At 43.9% G+C, this 18,220-nt stretch overlaps 1 protein-coding gene across 1 annotated transcript; it reads right to left on the minus strand.

The window, feature by feature from the left end:
• Nucleotides 1-10,176: 10,176 nt before the first annotated feature.
• Nucleotides 10,177-15,879, minus strand: HHEX (hematopoietically expressed homeobox). Its single transcript, XM_017659575.3, has 4 exons — nucleotides 15,399-15,879; nucleotides 13,180-13,358; nucleotides 12,923-12,973; nucleotides 10,177-11,229 (listed from the first exon to the last, which is right to left on the minus strand). The coding sequence occupies exons 1-4, from the start codon at nucleotides 15,763-15,765 to the stop codon at nucleotides 11,011-11,013; spliced, it is 816 nt and encodes a 271-aa protein (XP_017515064.2). The 5' UTR covers nucleotides 15,766-15,879; the 3' UTR covers nucleotides 10,177-11,010.
• Between the last annotated feature and the right edge of the window lie 2,341 nt (nucleotides 15,880-18,220).

An 18,220-nucleotide genomic window follows, 5' to 3' on the forward strand; every position in this document is an offset into this window, starting at 1 on the left:
CATATGTCCAGAATTAAAATAAATTTTATTGACTCCCTTAACTCCTTACTTAACTTTCTTATCATGAACAACAGATGTATAACAACATAAACAAATTAATCTTGGGAAGTTGTTTTTAGAGGAATTTTTTCTTTTTAATTGAACCCCCTCAGTGGAAAAAACAGGTAGTGGCTTAATTACTGATACTCCCAGCCCTCCTGATAAGAGAAGAGAGGCAGTGATTTATTTCCTGACAATGCCCCTGGTCTTTCCACCTTATTTCTTTTCTTCTGTGCACCTAGGAGTCTCAGAATTACTTTTGGATCATGCCTTTTGAAATATAAGTGTCTGGTTATAATATGTTTGTAATATGTTTTTAAATGTTTGTAAATTCTGTGGTGCAGTTATTACGTTCAGATGGATTTTAAGTAGCATGAAAATTCATACAATGAACACCTACAGTCAGAATGAACAAACCTCACACAACAACATGAATGAATTTTACTATAAAAAGTAAACTAAAGAAGCCAGAAACAAAAGAGGACGTACTGTTTGATTCTATTTATATAAAGTTCAAAAATTGGCAGATGAACCTATATTGCTGAAATCAGGATAGTGGTTTCCCTTGGGGCAGCAGTGGGGACAGTGATCCAGAGAAGGCATAGAGGGGGCTTCTAGCAACCCAGTAGGTCTTGTCATCATATGGACTCCAGTTACATGGTATATTCATTTTGTGACTCATACACCTATGATTTGTGAACCTTTTTGTAAGAAAATTATACCTTAATAAGAACTTTTCTTAAAAATTAAAATAAAAGTAAAATCAACATTTTAAAAAACAATTTTAAAAAAGTTTCATTTGTTAAAAAATATGTATTTTATACACAATACTTTTAAAATGGTCTTCAAAAGTAAAACACCATACAAGTATAAATATATTTAAGTGTCCCATGTTCAGATGACACAGATAGTACTGAACAATGTCTAAGATTTAGAACAATGTATTTCAGAAAGGACGGTTTAAATTCCCTGGTTACCCTTAACATTGGGGATTTTTTTTTAATGCCTGAAAATAACATCTAAACAAAGGGCACTACTTCAGGCAAAATGGTATTTGGGTGATTTTAAAGAGCTTTATAAGATTAGGTAATTGCTTGATGAAGCTAAAAATTTTACCTTCAATTAATTAATCAACAGTACCACTGCATCACCATAACTATCTCACTCCCACCTCTATACCATCAAGTCAATTTCCAGTCAATTTCCGGGAGGCAGGTGTCTAAGACACCACTTCCTCTGGAGGTCTGAACCTGAACCCAGGGACCATTTTTAAAACATTTACCTAATTAGTCTAGTCTAATTTACAATCAATGGAAAGTCTGTAATAATGCAGATTCCATAAGCAGCTAAGGAAAGCTAAAACTTTGAACCAGTGTGTGTAGCAAAGACATTTTATGTTCCTTCTATATTTGTTTCTTTGCAGTACCTTAAATACTTGAAGAAATCACTTCAAAACATTTGGATTTCCTGCTTCCATTTGCTAAAAATGGATGATATTAATAAGAATAGTAGTAATAACAGGCTACCCCAAATAGTGTCATTTTATCAGTGAACTAGGTGTATGTTAAATAAACCTCTTGATTGAAATTGAGAAGTCTGAATTGGAAATTGAATGAAACTGCCAAATCTGCAGGCAAAGAGAGCCAATATAAACCCACAGAAGCACTTCCTCTTACTATTCATTTTGGTAAAAAGAAGGGGGAAGAAGGTCTTCTTTTAGTGCTTGTAGGCTCAAATTGATCTAAATATGTCCTCCCCCACCCAAGTCCGAGCCCAGCCGACTCCCTGCGCTTGCAGCCCCTTCTCTGCTTTCTACTGTGCTCCTGGAGCCATCCAGGGAAGCTGTGTTTCTGGGGGCCAAAAAATAGGAAATTTAATTCGAGTGCAAGGCTTGGGAAGGGAGGGCACATGGTTTTCATTTTTTTTCTGTAATACAAAATGATTAAAAGCTTATTGCATGGCAAACAGTGCTAGATGCTGTGGACACCTGTAGTAATGAGCTATTGCAGTGCTATATGTTCAGAGGCTCTTGTGGAACATTAATCAGTGAGTCAAAGAATAAATAGAATGATACTAAACACTTTATATAATGGGAACACCGAATAACAGGGACCGGGGCAGACATTTTTCTAACATTTGAATGCTCTAAAGTGTATTTTCTAATGCTCATTTCCCCAGAAGACTGGAAATGGTGCCCCTATCAGTTTCTTAGTTTCCTACCGTAATAGAATAATGTTTTAGATACACAGAAATTGTACATCCTGTGTTATAATCCCTTCCAAATTTAATGCTGGATTTGAATTAAGGCAAAAATATTACAGAAAATGAAAAAACTCTCACCTCTCTTCTTATAGTTAGAATTAGACCTGTTTTGATACTTTATCAAGGGTACAACAGATTAAATGAGGAAACACATTATAAATTGACTGGCATAGTAATTGAAGTCTCGGGCGTAACTATTTGGTGATAGTTTCCTTATCTGGAAAATGGATTAATAACAGTATTCAGTTCATAGGATTTTTGTGAGGATTAAATGATTTAAAGTATGTGAGGACTTGTATAATGTTAACACATAGTAGGTGCTCATTTTGTTCATTCATTCATTGAACACATACTTATGGAGCACTGATTATGTGTCAAGTTAGAGATGCATAGGAGTCAACAAAGCACAAAAATCCCTACCCTTGTGGTATTAACATTTCAATGAGGAGAGATAATAAATAGGTAAAAAATATTATATCTAGTTGTAATAAGTGAAATAGAGAAAAGTAAGTTGTGGGAGAGGAATAGGGTCGAGGGGGCTGTGATTTTAAATAACACAGCAAGAGAAGGCCAATCCTGATGGGGGTATGGAAGCCACACATGAGGCTGTCTTAGGAAAGAGAATTCCAGATAGAGAAAACTGCAAACGCACAAGTAAAGAGAAGTGTGACTAGACGGGGAGAATACCAGTCCATAATCTCCTCTCCAAAATTCTGGAACCCCAAAACCTCTTAAGATTCTAGTCCTACTCACCCCTGCCCTCTGTTGCTCCAGGTCTGTGAAAATGATCACCCACCTTCCCTGGGACCACCTACTTCCCCTTCTCTGTGTTAGGAGCTCTGCCATGGCACCAGTGCGCACACCTTACTACAGCATCTCCTGGTCCCCTGCACTACATCCCAATGCTACTAATTGCTTGACACCTAGAGAGACAAATATTATTACTCTTCTACTGTTATTATTATCACTATTATTGCTTATCTTGGTTCTCTCACCCCTCAACAACAAAAAAAACTAACCTAGAGAATTGTCCTTCGAGGGATGGGGGCAGTTGTTTAGGGCTCTGGCAACATCTCCCTCAAATCTAGAATTTTCCCCAGACACAGAAAATTTCTATATATTTGAAGGAAATCTTGGCCCTAATTGTGATGTCTAAAGAACTGAGACTACTCATTTTTTATTCTTAGTGAAGAAATCCACTGAATGAGGAACAGAAGTTCTAAGATGAGGGATTTGGGGAGGAGAAAGGAAATGAATAAAAAAGTGGAGAGCAAACTCATTCTATGAGCCAACATCACCCTAACACCAAAACCAGTCAAAGACCCGACCAAAAAACAAAATTACAAACCAATATCCCTGATGAACATAGATGCAAAAATACTCAACAAAATATTAGCAAACCGAATTCAAAAACACATCAAAAGGACCATGACCAAGTGGGATTCATCCCAGGGATGTAAGGATGGTACAACATTCGAAAATCCATCAACATCATCCACCACATCAACAAAAAGGACAAAAACCACATCATCATCTCCATAGAAGCTGAAAAAGCATTTGACAAAATTCAACATCCATTCATGATAAAAACTCTCACCAAAATGGGTATAGGGGGCAAGTACCTCAACATAATAAAGGCCATATATGATAAACCCACAGCCAACATCATACTGAACAGTGAAAAGCTGAAAGCTTTTCCTCTGAGATCAGGAACAAGACAGGGATGCCCACTCTCCCCACTGTTATTGAACATAGTACTGGAGGTCCTGGCCACAGCAATTAGACAAAACAAAGAAATACAAGGAATCCAAATTGGTAAAGAAGAAGTCAAACTGTCACTATTTGAAGATGACATGATATTGTACATAAAAAACCCTAAAAACTCCACTCCAAAACTACTAGAACTGATATCGCAATACAGCAAAGTTTCAGGATACAAAATTAACACACAGAAATCTGTGGCTTTCCTATACACTAACAATAAACTAATAGAAAGAGAAATCAGGAAGACAATTCCATTCATAATAGCATCAAAAAGAATAAAATACCTATGAATAAACCTAACCAAGGAAGTGAAAGACCTATACCCTGAAAACTATAAGACACTCTTAAGAGAAATTAAAGAGGTCACTAACAAATGGAAACTCATCCCATGCTCTTGGCTAGGAAGAATCAATATCGTCAAAATGGCCATCCTGCCCAAAGCAATATACAGATTTGATGCAATCCCTATCAAATTACCAACAACATTCTTCAACGAACTAGAACAAATAGTTCAAAAATTCATATGGAAACACCAAAGACCCTGAATAGCCAAAGCAATCCTGAGAAGGAAGAATAAAGTTGGGGGGATCTCACTCCCCAACTTCAAGCTCTACTACAAAGCCACAGTAATCAAGACAGTTTGCTACTAGCACAAGAACAGAGCCACAGACCAGTGGAACAGAATAGAGACCCCAGATATTAACCCAAACATATACGGTCAATTAATATATGAGAAAGGAGCCATGGACATACAATGGGGAAATGACAGTCTCTTCAACAGATGGTGCTGGCAAAAATGGACAGCTACATGTAAGAGAATGAAACTGGATCTTTGTCTAACCCAATACACAAAAGTAAGTTCGAAATGGATCAAAGACCTGAATATATGTCATGAAACCATAAAACTCTTAGAAAAAACATAGGCAAAAATCTCTTGGACATAAACATGAGTGACTTCTTCATGAACATATCTCCCTGGGCAAGGGAAACAAAAGCAAAAATGAACAAGTGGGACTATATCAAGATGAAAAGCTTCTGTACAGCAAAGGACACCATCAATAAAACAAAATGGTACCCTACAGTATGGGAGAATATATTTATAAATGACACATCTGATAAAGGGTTGACATCCAAAATATATTAAGAGCTCACGCACCTCAACAAACAAAAAGTGAACAATCCAATTAAAAAATGGGCAGAGGAGCTGAACAGATAGTTCTCCAAAGAAGAAATTCAGATGGCCAACAGACACATGAAAAGATGCTCCACATCGCTTGTCATCAGAGAAACGCAAATTAAAACCACAATGAGATATCACCTCACACCAGTAAGGACTGTCACCATCCAAAAGACAAACAACAACAAATGATGGTGAGGTTGTGGAGAAAGGGGAACCCTCCTTCACTGCTGGTGGGAATGCAAATTAGTTCAACCATTGTGGAAAGCAGTATGGACGTTCCTCAAAAAGCTCAAAATAGAAATACCATTTGACCCAGGAATTCCACTTTAGGATTTACCCTAAGAATGCAGGAGCCCAGTTTGAAAAAGACAGATGCACCCCTATGTTTATCGCAGCATTATTTGCAACAGCCAAGATATGGAAGCAACCTAAGTGTCCATCAGTAGATGAATGGATAAAGAAGATGTGGTACATATACACAATGGAATATTATTCAGCCATAAGAAGAAAACAAATCCTACTATTTGCAACAACATGGATGGAGCTAGAGGGTATTATGCTCAGTGAAATAAGCCAGGCAGAGAAAGACAAGTACTGAATGATTTCACTCATATGTGGAGTATAAGAAAAAAGGAAAACTGAAGGAACAAAACAGCAGCAGAATCATAGAACCCAAGAATGGACTAACAGTTACCAAAGGGAAAGGGACTGGGCAGGAGGGGTGGGAAGGGAGGGATAAGGGCAGGGAAAAAGAAAGGAGGCCTTACAATTAGCATGTATAATGTGGTGGTGGGGGTCATAGGGAGGGATGTGCAACACAGAGAAGACAAGTAGTGAGTCTACAGCATCTTACTATGCTGATGGGCAGTGCCTAATGGGGTTTGTGGGGAGGGACTTGGTGAAGGGGCAGTCTAGTAATCATAATGTTCTTCATGTAATTGTAGATTAATGATAATAAAATGAATTTTAAAAAAAGTGAGAGGCAAGGAAGGATGAGTGCATAATTAAACTATAAATTAAAAATGTAACAAGCTTAATAGGCATTTCTCTTCCTGCAAGTATCTGTGAATGGCGGGTGGGTTGAAGGGGTTACGTTAACCCTTTCCTGTAGTAGTCTTTGCAGAGTGATGACATTTTGAATAATACCAACCTCCCTTCTAAATTAGAAAATATTCAAATAGAAAATATGCTTTAAAAAACGTTTATAAGTAAGACGTTGTCTCGTTGGCTTTCATCTGGAAAATCGCCTGAAATTCGCCTGGTACTTTGGGTGCTTTTTGTTTGTTTTTTTTTTAAGTAGCTACATGCAAAAGTGTTAGGCTGCCTCGAAAACCTCCCAGTGACTGCCGGATACTCCAAAGTCAAGATCCTCTGCAGACAGGAAATGCCTTTGCCAGTTCCAAGGTCTCCTCCCCTCAACCCTCTCTATTGTCTGGAGAGATTTGTGTACAATGACTGAAGAGGTTCCCTGCCTTCAAGAGTGAATCAAAGAGCTGCCTCAAAAGAAGGGAATCAGCAAGAGCTTTAGCTTTTCTGGCTAATATTTGGCACCCACTGTGTGCCTGGTATTGATACCTCTGCTCAGTTGATACACCCACCTCTCTAGGAATAGAGGCTGAAAATTTATGCTTCTCAAGGCCCCACCACCACTGCCTTACTTCCAGCCCTGCTCTTATCCACATTATAATTCCTAGGGTTCCCCAGCCACACTGACGGGGTAGCTGCTGTTCTGTGGACCTTATCTCAGACACTTTGGTAGATGGTAGGAATCCCCAAACTTCTTCTTTTTGGGATTCAACAATACCAGAAACTGTCAAGGGACAAAATTAGATGAGATAAATACAGAGCCCAGCTAGAATTTCATGAAACCCAAAGGGGTGAAAAGTAAATATAAGTACATCTAATTATTTTTACTACAACATACCAAACTCCCAACCATTAAGAAGCATGCTGAATGATTGTTTGGTTTTCCACATTCTGTTCCATGTTGGCAGTAGTCAGATAAATACCACCTCCAGTCACAGATTTAACGGGTCATTGATTATTAGATTTTAAAGAAAAATCAAAAGGGTGGTTTTGAGTTCATGTCATCTTCCACAAAGCAGTATAACTGGAACACGATTTTTCGTTAAGTGTTGTCTGTCCCCAGCAAAATGCATTTCCCCCAAGTCCAAATACATTTTCTTGAATCCCTGCCCTACCACCATTAACAAAAATGAATATTCATTGTAATGAAACCAAACAAAAAAAAAAAGTTGTCAGAAATGTTGACAGAGAATAGGTACTTTCACTATCAGAGATGGTTTCCTCTTTTCCCACAAGATGTCTTATCAGCTTTCACCCTGAGAAAACCATAAAAAGAAAGAAAGAAACCTTATGCAATAGTTCTCTAAATAAAATAATAGACATTGGGCTAGTCATCCCTAAAAGTGATGTTGTTTAAAGAGTCAAAGTACATCATCCAACAAAATCAATATCCTATTAAGTTAGAAAGGATTCTGAATATCAAAGACCAATGAACTGAATAACTTAAAGTATAAGTACATGACCCAGGGGATTAATCACACACTGTCATGGTGAAATTAGGGCAATTCTTCCAATCATTAACGTTTTGCTTACAAAAATGTGCTTTTCTGTTTGCCTTTCTGCTAAATGATAACCGTTTTCAAGTTGAATCTCCTGATAAAAAGAGTTAAAAACAAGACAGGAGTTGTGCTGTAAAGGTCATACATGCTGCTTCAACATGAAATAGCCAAAAGACAAACAAATGAAAAATGCCTGGATTGTAGGAAGAATTTGTAAATATTCATTGGCAATCTGCAATGGGGCACTTGAGAAAACAGTTAATGTCAACCTGTGTTCTGAGAATACTGTACTTCCTCCAATTAACATGCTCTTGATTCTAAAGGACATGTTCAAATTCAGAATATGAGCAACTTGGAGAGAGCTAGGAATAGCTTTATATAGGAAAACAACCTAGCTTCAAGGAATTCTCTACTTTAAAACAAGATTTCACCCCTCAACTTTTCTAGTGCCAATCAATACATAACCCTGTATTTCTCTGCTTGATAGTCATGATACAGTTATTCTCAAGAACAAACATTAACCAGAGGTTATCTCCAGGAGGGAAACACACTGACTTCAGGATTGCTTTAATTCAATATTAGGCCCACAAGCCTTCCATTCTCCAAAACTCTGATACAGATAGTCCCATTTTCAAACAAGACTGATTAAGACCTTTGAAATCTTGAGGTAACCTGTCAGGCAGGGTCAGGGAGCTTGGACCCTGCAGTGGATGGGAAGGGAGACACTCTGCTGGATGTCCACTTTGGGCCCCAACACTAAGGAGACAGAGAATGGGGGGAGCAATAAAGATAAATAGCTTGAGCTGAGTTGGATTTGGGGGCCGGAAGGGGTCACGTAAGATCAACTTGACCATCTTCATTCTATAGATGAGAGAACTGAGGCCAAGAACTGAAACTGCAACCCAAATCTTTAAACTTCCAGGCCTATGCACACCTCTCATCTTAAGGACCCAGAAATCTAAATTTCCAGAAACCTACATTCACAGGCAATTCCAGGGGCCTTCTTGGAATCTAAGGAGGCAGGATGTGACAATCCCCTAAGAACAATGGCTTTTTCACTCTTCACTGAGTGTCCATGTCTGGGGAGCCACAGTCCTGGTCAGCCAAGCCAGGGGCAAAGTCATTCTTTCAGGGCCCTTAGCAGGAGGCACCCAACTCCACAACAGCCAGAGGCCTCCATGGAGGTCCAGGCTAGAGGAAGAGATTTTTGGGCCTCTATCCTACATGTGTCGGATCATTTCCCTGGAAATCCAGTCCTGAAGTTCAGCTAAGTTAGTAGTTGGATACAATACTTGAGTCAGACAGAAACCTCAGCCCCCCTTCCTGTGGGGCCCACACCCACCCTCACCTCAGCACTTTAATTCTCCCCCATCTCACAACACCCCGTCCTCACTCTGCGCCCTCCCCTCAGCCATCGCACTCTCCTCCCACCGTCCTAGACAGGCCCTGCTTCCCTCTTCCTCCCTCCCGGTCCCCATCTCCGGCTCCCACCCAGGCAGGAGTTACCCAGAGAGGGCACACAGGTGAGGACGGGGTGATGGGGGCCTGAGGGCCCCACCAGGTTCTTCCACACGAGGACCACCGCAGAACAGTGGTTCTCAAAGCGCGGCCCCGCGCCCCGCAGCTTTGACATCACCTGGGCACTTGCCGAAGTGCCCTGTTCTAGCCCACACCCACCAAATCAGACTCTGGGGAAAGGGCGGCGATGAGTTTCCACAAGCTCTGCAGGTGAATCTGAAGGGAAGCGTGAGAACCGCCGTCGTAGCGCGAACCATCTGCCCGCCCCTCCCGGCCAGGGTCTCCCTACACCCAGCGGACCCCCCTACCCGGACTCGGCCGCCAGAGGATGACGCACTGTTGACTCACGCCGGTCAAGGCCGGCGGCCCGGGCCAGCCCGGGAGCTGAGGAGAATCGATGGTGCTCGGGCGGCCGGTGTTCCGCGCCTGGGCCAGAGCCCTTCCCGCCGCCTGCCGCGCCCTGGGCCCGGGGTCCGCGGGCCGGAGCCTCCCCCTGCGCCGGACGCACGCACACCCGGCCCCCGCTCAAATACCCAGAAAAGGCCCAAATCCACTTCTAGGATCCCCGCGGGCCGCGGCCCAGAACCGCGCTTCGGGGGCGCTGGGAGCTGCTAAGGCCCCAGCGAGACGCTCGGCCTGAGGCTCCAGGGCCCGACCCGCGCGCGCCCCACCGCCCAGCACGGCGCCACGCACCCCGGGGGCGCTTTAAGAAAAGGTGTGGGTTTGTTTTAACCAAACAGTGAGAGGTCCCACGAGGTCAGTAGTCCCCATCGACAGATTTATTTCATACAGAAGTTATTCACTTAAAAAAAACAAAACACAACACCATTTTGGCAGAGGTTTTTTTTTTTTTTTACAACGAACAATCATATATACACATTATAAACACCGTTTGATATAAAACAATATCTACAGTCTACTTACATTTAACCTGCTACTTCTAGTTCATCTGTAATTAATTTTAGTCACGGACGAGTCAGTTTCTCTGCTTGAATTGGACTGTATTCTTCCCTTAACACCTTGGTCAAACAGGTACTAAATTGAGAGTGCAAAACAAGCATTCGAGATTTTTAACAACTATACCTCTCTGACAAAAGGAACACATATCCCCGAGACAGAACTTCTGAGATCATTTGGATTTAAGGCAGCAGTATAAGAATGTAATATAAAATTAAGGAATCTTCCTTTTTAAAAATATTCCAGGACTGCCTGAAATGTGGACCCCCTTTCCAAGGCATACCTCTGGATTTGGGTTGCACCTTTGCTCTTGCATTAACTAGGATGTAGGATACAGATTATAAAAAAATCATTCAAGATGTTATTAAAATATTTAAAATTATAACTTAAAATTTTAACAGAAAAGTTCACAATTACTTTTTATAAATAGGAAAAACAATTTACTTTTTTTAAAAGCAGGTAAATTTAATCAGTGAAGAGTCCCTTTACCATACAACCTAAAACCAGTACACAAACCATTTAAGTCAAAATTAAGGTTTCAGTGGTGAGTTTGTTATTTAGCAAGTGCACCATGTATTTTAGGTTTCCAGAACACCAGAAAATTGATTCCCTTTCTCATATATTTTTCAGTCTATCTATGGAGATTTTCTGTGGCAAATGTTATTCCCAAATTCAGTTTTCTAAACATGCCAATGTCAGTGGTCATCATCCAGCATTAAAATAGCCTTTATCACCCTCAATGTCCACTTCCTGGTCAGAATCCTCTGAAATCTCTGATTCAAGATCTTCCTGGGAGGCAGGAGAGGGTGAACACTGAGAGCTATCCAAAGCGCCTTTATTCTGTTCACTGGGCAAGTCTTGCCTCTGGTCACAAGGATTGTCCAGACTTTCTAGTTCTTCTTTTTTATTGCTTTGAGGGTTCTCCTGAATGAAGGGTATGAAAATGGAAAGGAAGGGTAGGATCATGAACTACAGACAAATAAGGGATAAATCAAAATGTCTTTTCATCCTCTACCATCTTTAATTTTCAATTTCAGTACCTATTAGCTATAGTCTTACTCATTAGAACAACGAGTCACAAATATAACTAAAATGTATCATGTAAAATGAATACAACTCCAGCCCAGACCCATGGTTTCAGTTTCTTAAAAGTTTGGGGAGTAGTGGGAGAGAACCAGATCACTAAAGAGACACACCATCTTCATTCTTCAAATATTTCAGTCTTGCCAATTAATAGGGTCTTCTAGATGTTTAAAAAACATGAATGCTAAACAGTGAATTAAGGAGAACATTTCAAAATCATTACATTGAATCCTTTTTCATCTATTTTTTCTGGAGTAAGTTTGTAAACATATACACACATAAATATATGTAGCATATTTTAAAATCATAGTAAAAAAATGCATAACTGGAAGAATGCTGCCAACTGAAAAGGGAGACAATTAACTACAATTTACTTAAAAGCTGGGGGAAATTTTTGGACCTCTATCACATATTTTTAAGTCCCTGGTAAGGTGCAGTCTAGCCTTCGACCAAAAACTCAAGTAGTGAATTTTCAATACTGTCTGTCTAAAATGGACATAAACACTACATAGAAATACTACATACTGCTACAGGTTTTTTTTAAGCAAGACTATAGAATAATACATTCACCCGGCTTGCAACTATGTACTAAATATATGTACAAGGTCAGAGAATGAAAGGGAATCTGTTATTTTAATTAGAATAATGAAATTATGGGAATTTTATTATTTCAAAGCATTCTTTGTGACACCATCTTGTTTTTAGTGAGCAAGTTGATCACTTAATTTAAAAATACACACTGCTTTCACTTTCCCCACTCATATTATTGCTTCAAAGGCATTTTATTTATTATGAACTGTATATATACTGACAAATGAACAACTTGGCACCTGTCAGATAACTTTGGGGAAGACATTCAGATTAAGACATCAAAAACAAAACTTTAGCTTTAAGTCAATAGAGCTTCTTTAAAAACTGAATTAGCCTTTACTTTTTATCGCACATTGCATAACAAGGTCATTGGAAGACTGGTAGAAAGTTTAAGCTGCTTTCCAAACAGGCTTGGCTATTCTCTACATGTTTTATATTCATTTTAAATACTGGCATTAGATGAAAAATAATTTTTAAACTCTTTGATATTCTTCTAAAAAACAGTGCAAACTAGACTTAAAAGTGTTTATTTCCTTGTATTTACCCTTGAGCTCTGCCTGGTTTTATTATGGCTGTGTAAATAAAAGAAACAATTTTCTCCCAAAGGTAACTGCTTAAGTCATTTACTGTCAATTACTTTACCTTTCCTGCGTTAATTAGATAAACAACATATGGGGTTTATAAAACAATTAGCCAGGAGTTTTACTAGCCAGTGTGTGAAAACCAAGCATAATTGATATAGGAACTGCATTAGGTGCTTTTAGCATTACTGCCACCTGAACAACTCATCCTGAATTTCAGCAGGACTATTTGCCTTTTTAATCAAGGTGAAGAGGTTAAATAGTCTCTCAAATGACTTTTGCATACAACCCACAACAGGCCTTGCATAGAGATAACATGATAAAAAATATTTATTTCCATAGAAACAGAACCATGTCCATACCTGCTTTAGTCTTCTCCATTTAGCACGTCGATTCTGAAACCAGGTTTTGACCTACAGGAAAGAGAGAAAGAAAACTTAACCAGAGCCGAGAATCCCAAGGGACCTGAGGAGAAACGAGGCCGGTGGGGAGCTGTGGGGCTGGCCAGCGCTCCTGGCGCGGGACGGCAGGAGGCGCGGGCCGCAGGGCTTGGGAGCCCCAAGTCCCTCTTCCGCCCCGGGCCCCGCGCCCCAGGAACCTGCTCTGCGGGCGCATTCACCTGTCTCTCGCTGAGCTGCAGCATCTTGGCCAGACGCTTCCTCTCGGGCGGGGAGAGGTATTTCTGGGTCTCAAACTTCTTCTCCAGCTCGATGGTCTGGTCGTTGGAAAACCTAACCTGGCCGCCCTTCCTTTTATGCAGAGGCCTTTGCAAGAAAGGGCTCCAGAGCAGGGGTTTACCTGCGGGCAGCAAGAGCTGAGATTAGTGACCACCATGGAGAGGCCTGGTCCTGCGGCTAACAAAAGTGGCAGAGGGGACACAGGAGAACACCCAACCAGACACATGCATACACACCCACTGACACTTGGACACAACACACTCCCACCAATACACCTACACACCGAGACACAGAAACACCCTAAGTAACACACCCACGCCCCAAACTCACAACACAGGTCGCCCTTTATACGCTCACATACACACAAAACTATCACACCCACAGCTAGACCCAAACATACAAATCTTTTGATCCCCAAAAGTACTGAGCTTAAAATACCATGACCCTCTTTAACCAGTAGTTCTCGAATTTATACACAACTTTTCACACCTCTAGGTACTCTCCCTTGGTAAACCGCCCTTTCCCAATGCCCCAGTGTATTATGTTGGTCTGAACTTGGCTGGGACGCTACCCAAGGCACTCGCGGCCAGGGGCCGACAGCGGGGGCCAGACCCGGGCCCCTTGCGCCTGGCTGCGCCGGAAGCCCTCGGGCCGGACGGCGGCGTTAGGCCGCGAGGGGAGCTTCCAATCCCGGCTGGAGGGTGCCGCGGCCTCCTCTGATTTCACACCCGGCCCGCGGGGGCGGCCAGTTAAAGCCACCCCGTGGGCTATGGCAACATTTCCGTCAATGTGTTTCCTGTTGGTCTATCGTCAAAAACCCTTTGCTTCCTCCTGTGCAGTCCCAGCAGTAACCCAAGGAAACCCAGGGCGCGCTCTGTTGAAACGTTAGTTAAGGGTCCCGCTCCCGCCCCAGCAGAACAGAGCCACCCTGGGGCTGCCGCACCAAACCCTCGAGTATGGAATCAAAAATAAAACTTAAAAAAAAAAAAAAGACTAAACTGTAATCCCCTTCTAATCTAGCTATGAGGAAGGAGAGTGGAGTGCTGGGCTAGAGGTCTCACAGTAAATAAAGATATTAAAATGTTAAGACATTAGTTTACCTCCAGTCCCTACTGAAGCTACCAGTAACAATATGTTTAAAAATCTGGTAGCCCAAAGCAAGAACCCCGTTTTCTTACATCTGGAGCCCGGATCACGGGTGCCGTATTTCTTAGGCTGCGCTCTAAGGGGACAAGCCCCCCAAATCCTATATGCCCAGTGTGTCAGCGCTGCCCTTCTATTTCAAAGGCGCATCAGTCTCTCCGTCCGTCCGTGGGTCTTCGGGCCTGTCCCTAAACAATTTGAAAGCTGGCATTGTTTTTTTTTCGAGATTTTGCTTACGTCAGGCTTCAGACCGGTGCAAAACAGCCTCAAAAAAAAGGAAGCAACTGGTTATTTTAGCTGCCATAAAGTCACATCCCACACAGAGGAAATGAACAATATCAGAAAAACGGATCCCGGCTATCAGAAGTCGAGTGTTTCCTGAATATGTCTGTATTGAGGATGTCGATAAAATAATCAGCAGCGTGCACTACTCCGGGGGAAGGGTCTGCTTCATGCAGCCAGGAAAACACTTAACAGCTTCTGAAACCAGATTTACTCCTATCGAGAACTCAAGATTTCCTGTATGAACGGAAAGGGTCAGGCTCTTTCACTACACAAGCTTGTTGAACTAGGTCCAGCCCCCGTAACCACCGGGGCCCAGCCAACTATCCCTGCCCCGCAGGGGCCGGCCCGGGCTTCTTGGTACTCCCTCCCGGTCCCTGCGCAGCTACGGGGGCCCCACGGGCCCCACCCTGCGCAACACACGCGCCCCAGAACTCCCTTCAGTTTCCAGACCCCGCAGCAGCGCCAGAGGTCTCGCCCGCGCCCGCGCGCCCCGATGCCTGCAAGGTGCAGGAAAACCAATCTGAGTCACGGTGCGGTCAGCCCCCGCCGCGCGCCGCCGGACCCGCTCCTTCGGTCCTAGCGCGCGCCCGAGAGCCACTTTTCGATCGTTTTGCCACAACTTTCTATTGCCTCCCCCTCCGCCCCCGCCGCCTCCTGGGCGCTGCCACCTGCCGGGTGGCGCCTTCCTCACCGCCGCCCCGGCTCGGCCCCGCCGTGACCCCGGTCGCCTTACCCAGGGGGTCGTGGCGGAGTAGGGCATGCGTGTAGTCGTTCACCGTCCTCGGAAAGGGGTACAGAGGGCCCCCAAAGCCGCCGGGTCCATAGGCGGCGGCCAGAGCGGCAGTGGAGTGGTGCGAGAAGGCGGGATGGATCGGCGTGGGTTCGTACACCGGAGTCCGGTAGGAGGACACGAGGCTGGTGAAGGAGGAGTTGGGGGACGGCAGCGTAGGGGTGGGGGTGGGCGCGGCGGGCCCACGGCCCAGTATGTCCTCGATATAGAACGGCGTCGGGTGCGCGGGCTGCAGCAGCGGCGTGGGCGCGTACAGCGGCACTCCCACGGCGCCCCCCGCCGCCGCCGGCCCGGGGTGCGGGTATTGCATGGCTCCGCTGCGCTCCGGCCCCTCGGAGAGCTGCCGGCCCGCGCCGCGGCGCTACATTTATCCGTGCTCCGCGCTCCCGGCGATAGGCTCTGCCGGCCGCGGGGTGGGGCCGCGCTCTCTGGCCCCTTCCTGCCGCCGGGCCCTGCGGCCAATGGCGCAGAGTCCCGGGAGCTGCCTCCCGCCCCCACCCTTGGCCCGCCCCGCCGGCCCAGCTCTCCGCCCCTGCAGACGCGCTTGGTCCCAGCCTGCGAGGACCCTGCGGCCCGGTGACCAGCCGCCGCCGTCGCTCAGGGCTCCAGGCACCCTGGCCCGCGACGCCCTCGAAGGAAACCCAGGGCCGCGTCGGTCAAGGGAGACGCGAGGAAAGCAGCTGCCTGGAACGCGGCCTCAAGCGGTCCTAGCTCCAGCCAGGAGGCATCTCTGCCGAAACTCGGGGACCCTGGGGGCCCAGAGTGGCGGCAACTGGACTCAGGCAGAGGCGTAGAGGCCACTGGCAGAGCCAAGCCTAAGCGGCTTGAGAGTACCCTCCCTGGTCGGCGCACTGCCTGGAGTAACAGTGGCAAGGGCTGTTGTCTGGCGCGTCTCCGGAGCTTGTGGTAGGAGAGAGTGCCCTGGGTTTCTGGGGAAGTTCTCAGGAGAGAAGTCCATGGCCCTTAGCTATGTCCCAGTGGGGTAAGGACGACTAGACTTAGGGTGCTCTGGACCCGGCCGCTCCAGCCTGTTTCATTTGTGAGCCCCGGACTCAGGCACTTCCACGGGAAGGCTGACAGAAACTGCTTCGGGTAGGAATCAAGGGAAGATCTGGGCCCTACGGCGCCGGGCAGAACCAGTGCAATCTTCTCCGACCCAGTGGGGGCCGCTCCATGTCCCTTACCCCGCGTCCAGCGGGTCGCAGCTGCTCGCAGCCCCGCTTTGCCGGTTTGCACATGTTTTCTATTGAAGCCGTGGCGCTACCCGGTGTCGCCTCGGCTCTGTGCAGCTCCGCTCGCCTGCGGGGCAAAGGGGCATTTTCTTGATTGACGCCCTCCTGCGGTCGTCACACCTCGCGGTGAGCGGTTTCTGCTAAGGTCCTCCATTAATCGAGGCACTGAAAAGACTACCCAACTTTTTATATTGAGATATTTAATTTACATCTTGGCACTGTTTCTCCGACTGCAGCCCATCTTAGTAGGAAGAAGAGTGGAATGGAAAGACGGATGTTCTGATTTCGAATTTCAGTCCACACGTTTTTGTTGAGCAACTTTTGTGTGCTACCAGTAAACAAGACTGAGGTAGTTCCTGTCTTCATGGAGGCAGAAACAAATTTTAATACAGTGTGACTTACGTATGTGCTAGGAAGGAGAAGTAAATAATGATCTGAAACCTTATAACAAGGAGATATCACCTAGTTGCTGGACGAGGGCATGTTAAGGAAGGGAAAGGGTTCCCCAAGGAAGTGATATTTGAAGATGAGTAGTTGTCAGAGAGCTTAGAGAAAGACAAGTTTTCCAAGTTCAGGTAATGACATGTGAGAGTTGTCAGCCCAACTTTAGTCAAGTCACCCTCCCTGAGCTTTTTTTCTCATCTGAAACGTTTGGGGCTTATCCTAAAGGGTCCTGATACTTTTGTGGTGGGGTCACAGGCATCTTTCAGAATCTAATGACAGCTACAAACACAAGTGTAGTATGCTATCATTTGAGTTAAAACTTGGGAGAGGATAACAATATTTGTCTGTGTCTTTGCTCTATTACACTAACTCTGGAAGGATACACAAAAAAACTAGTAACATTGGCTGTGAAGAGAGAGGTGGAGTTGGATGGAGAATGGACCTTATGCTTTGTGAAGATTTGGAGAATCAAACCATGTGATGTATGACCTGTTATACTATTGCTAGGTCCTTGAAGAAGTAGTTGATTCTGGGTCTGAGGCAGGAAAAGTACAGGGTGAGGTAGAGGCGTTTTGTTGGAGAAACCACAGCAAGAAAATAGGAACTGCCTTAAAAGGTCTTCCATTGGCCAAATTTGGGGTAATTTAAGCATTAGGAACATTATAGATTATAACCCACTGAATATAACAGTTCATAGTATTACTTTCCATAGTGATACTCAGAGAGATAAAGGGATGTGGCAAATGATAAAACTGGAAGTATGCCAGCTAACAAAGTAGATTGATAAAATCAGAAAATGTAACATTCAAGAAAGAATCATCATTGGGCAACAAAACCATTGAGTGAAACATTGTTGAGGATAAGGATTTTCACAAGATCTCATAATACGACTTTGCTTGATTGGATTTTGGATTTTTTTTTAATAGTCATAAAAGACATTGGGGAGGTAATAGAAAAAAATGAATATGAATTATATGTAAGATTAAATTATTAAGTTAATGTTCATTGTGTTAGGTGTGATACTGGTATTGTGGGTAAAATGTTCTTACTCCTGGGAGGTGCAGGCTAAAGAATTTAGAGATAAAGAGT

Source organism: Manis javanica, chromosome 7 (genome assembly GCF_040802235.1).
Source record: "Manis javanica isolate MJ-LG chromosome 7, MJ_LKY, whole genome shotgun sequence".
NCBI lineage: Eukaryota > Metazoa > Chordata > Mammalia > Pholidota > Manidae > Manis > Manis javanica.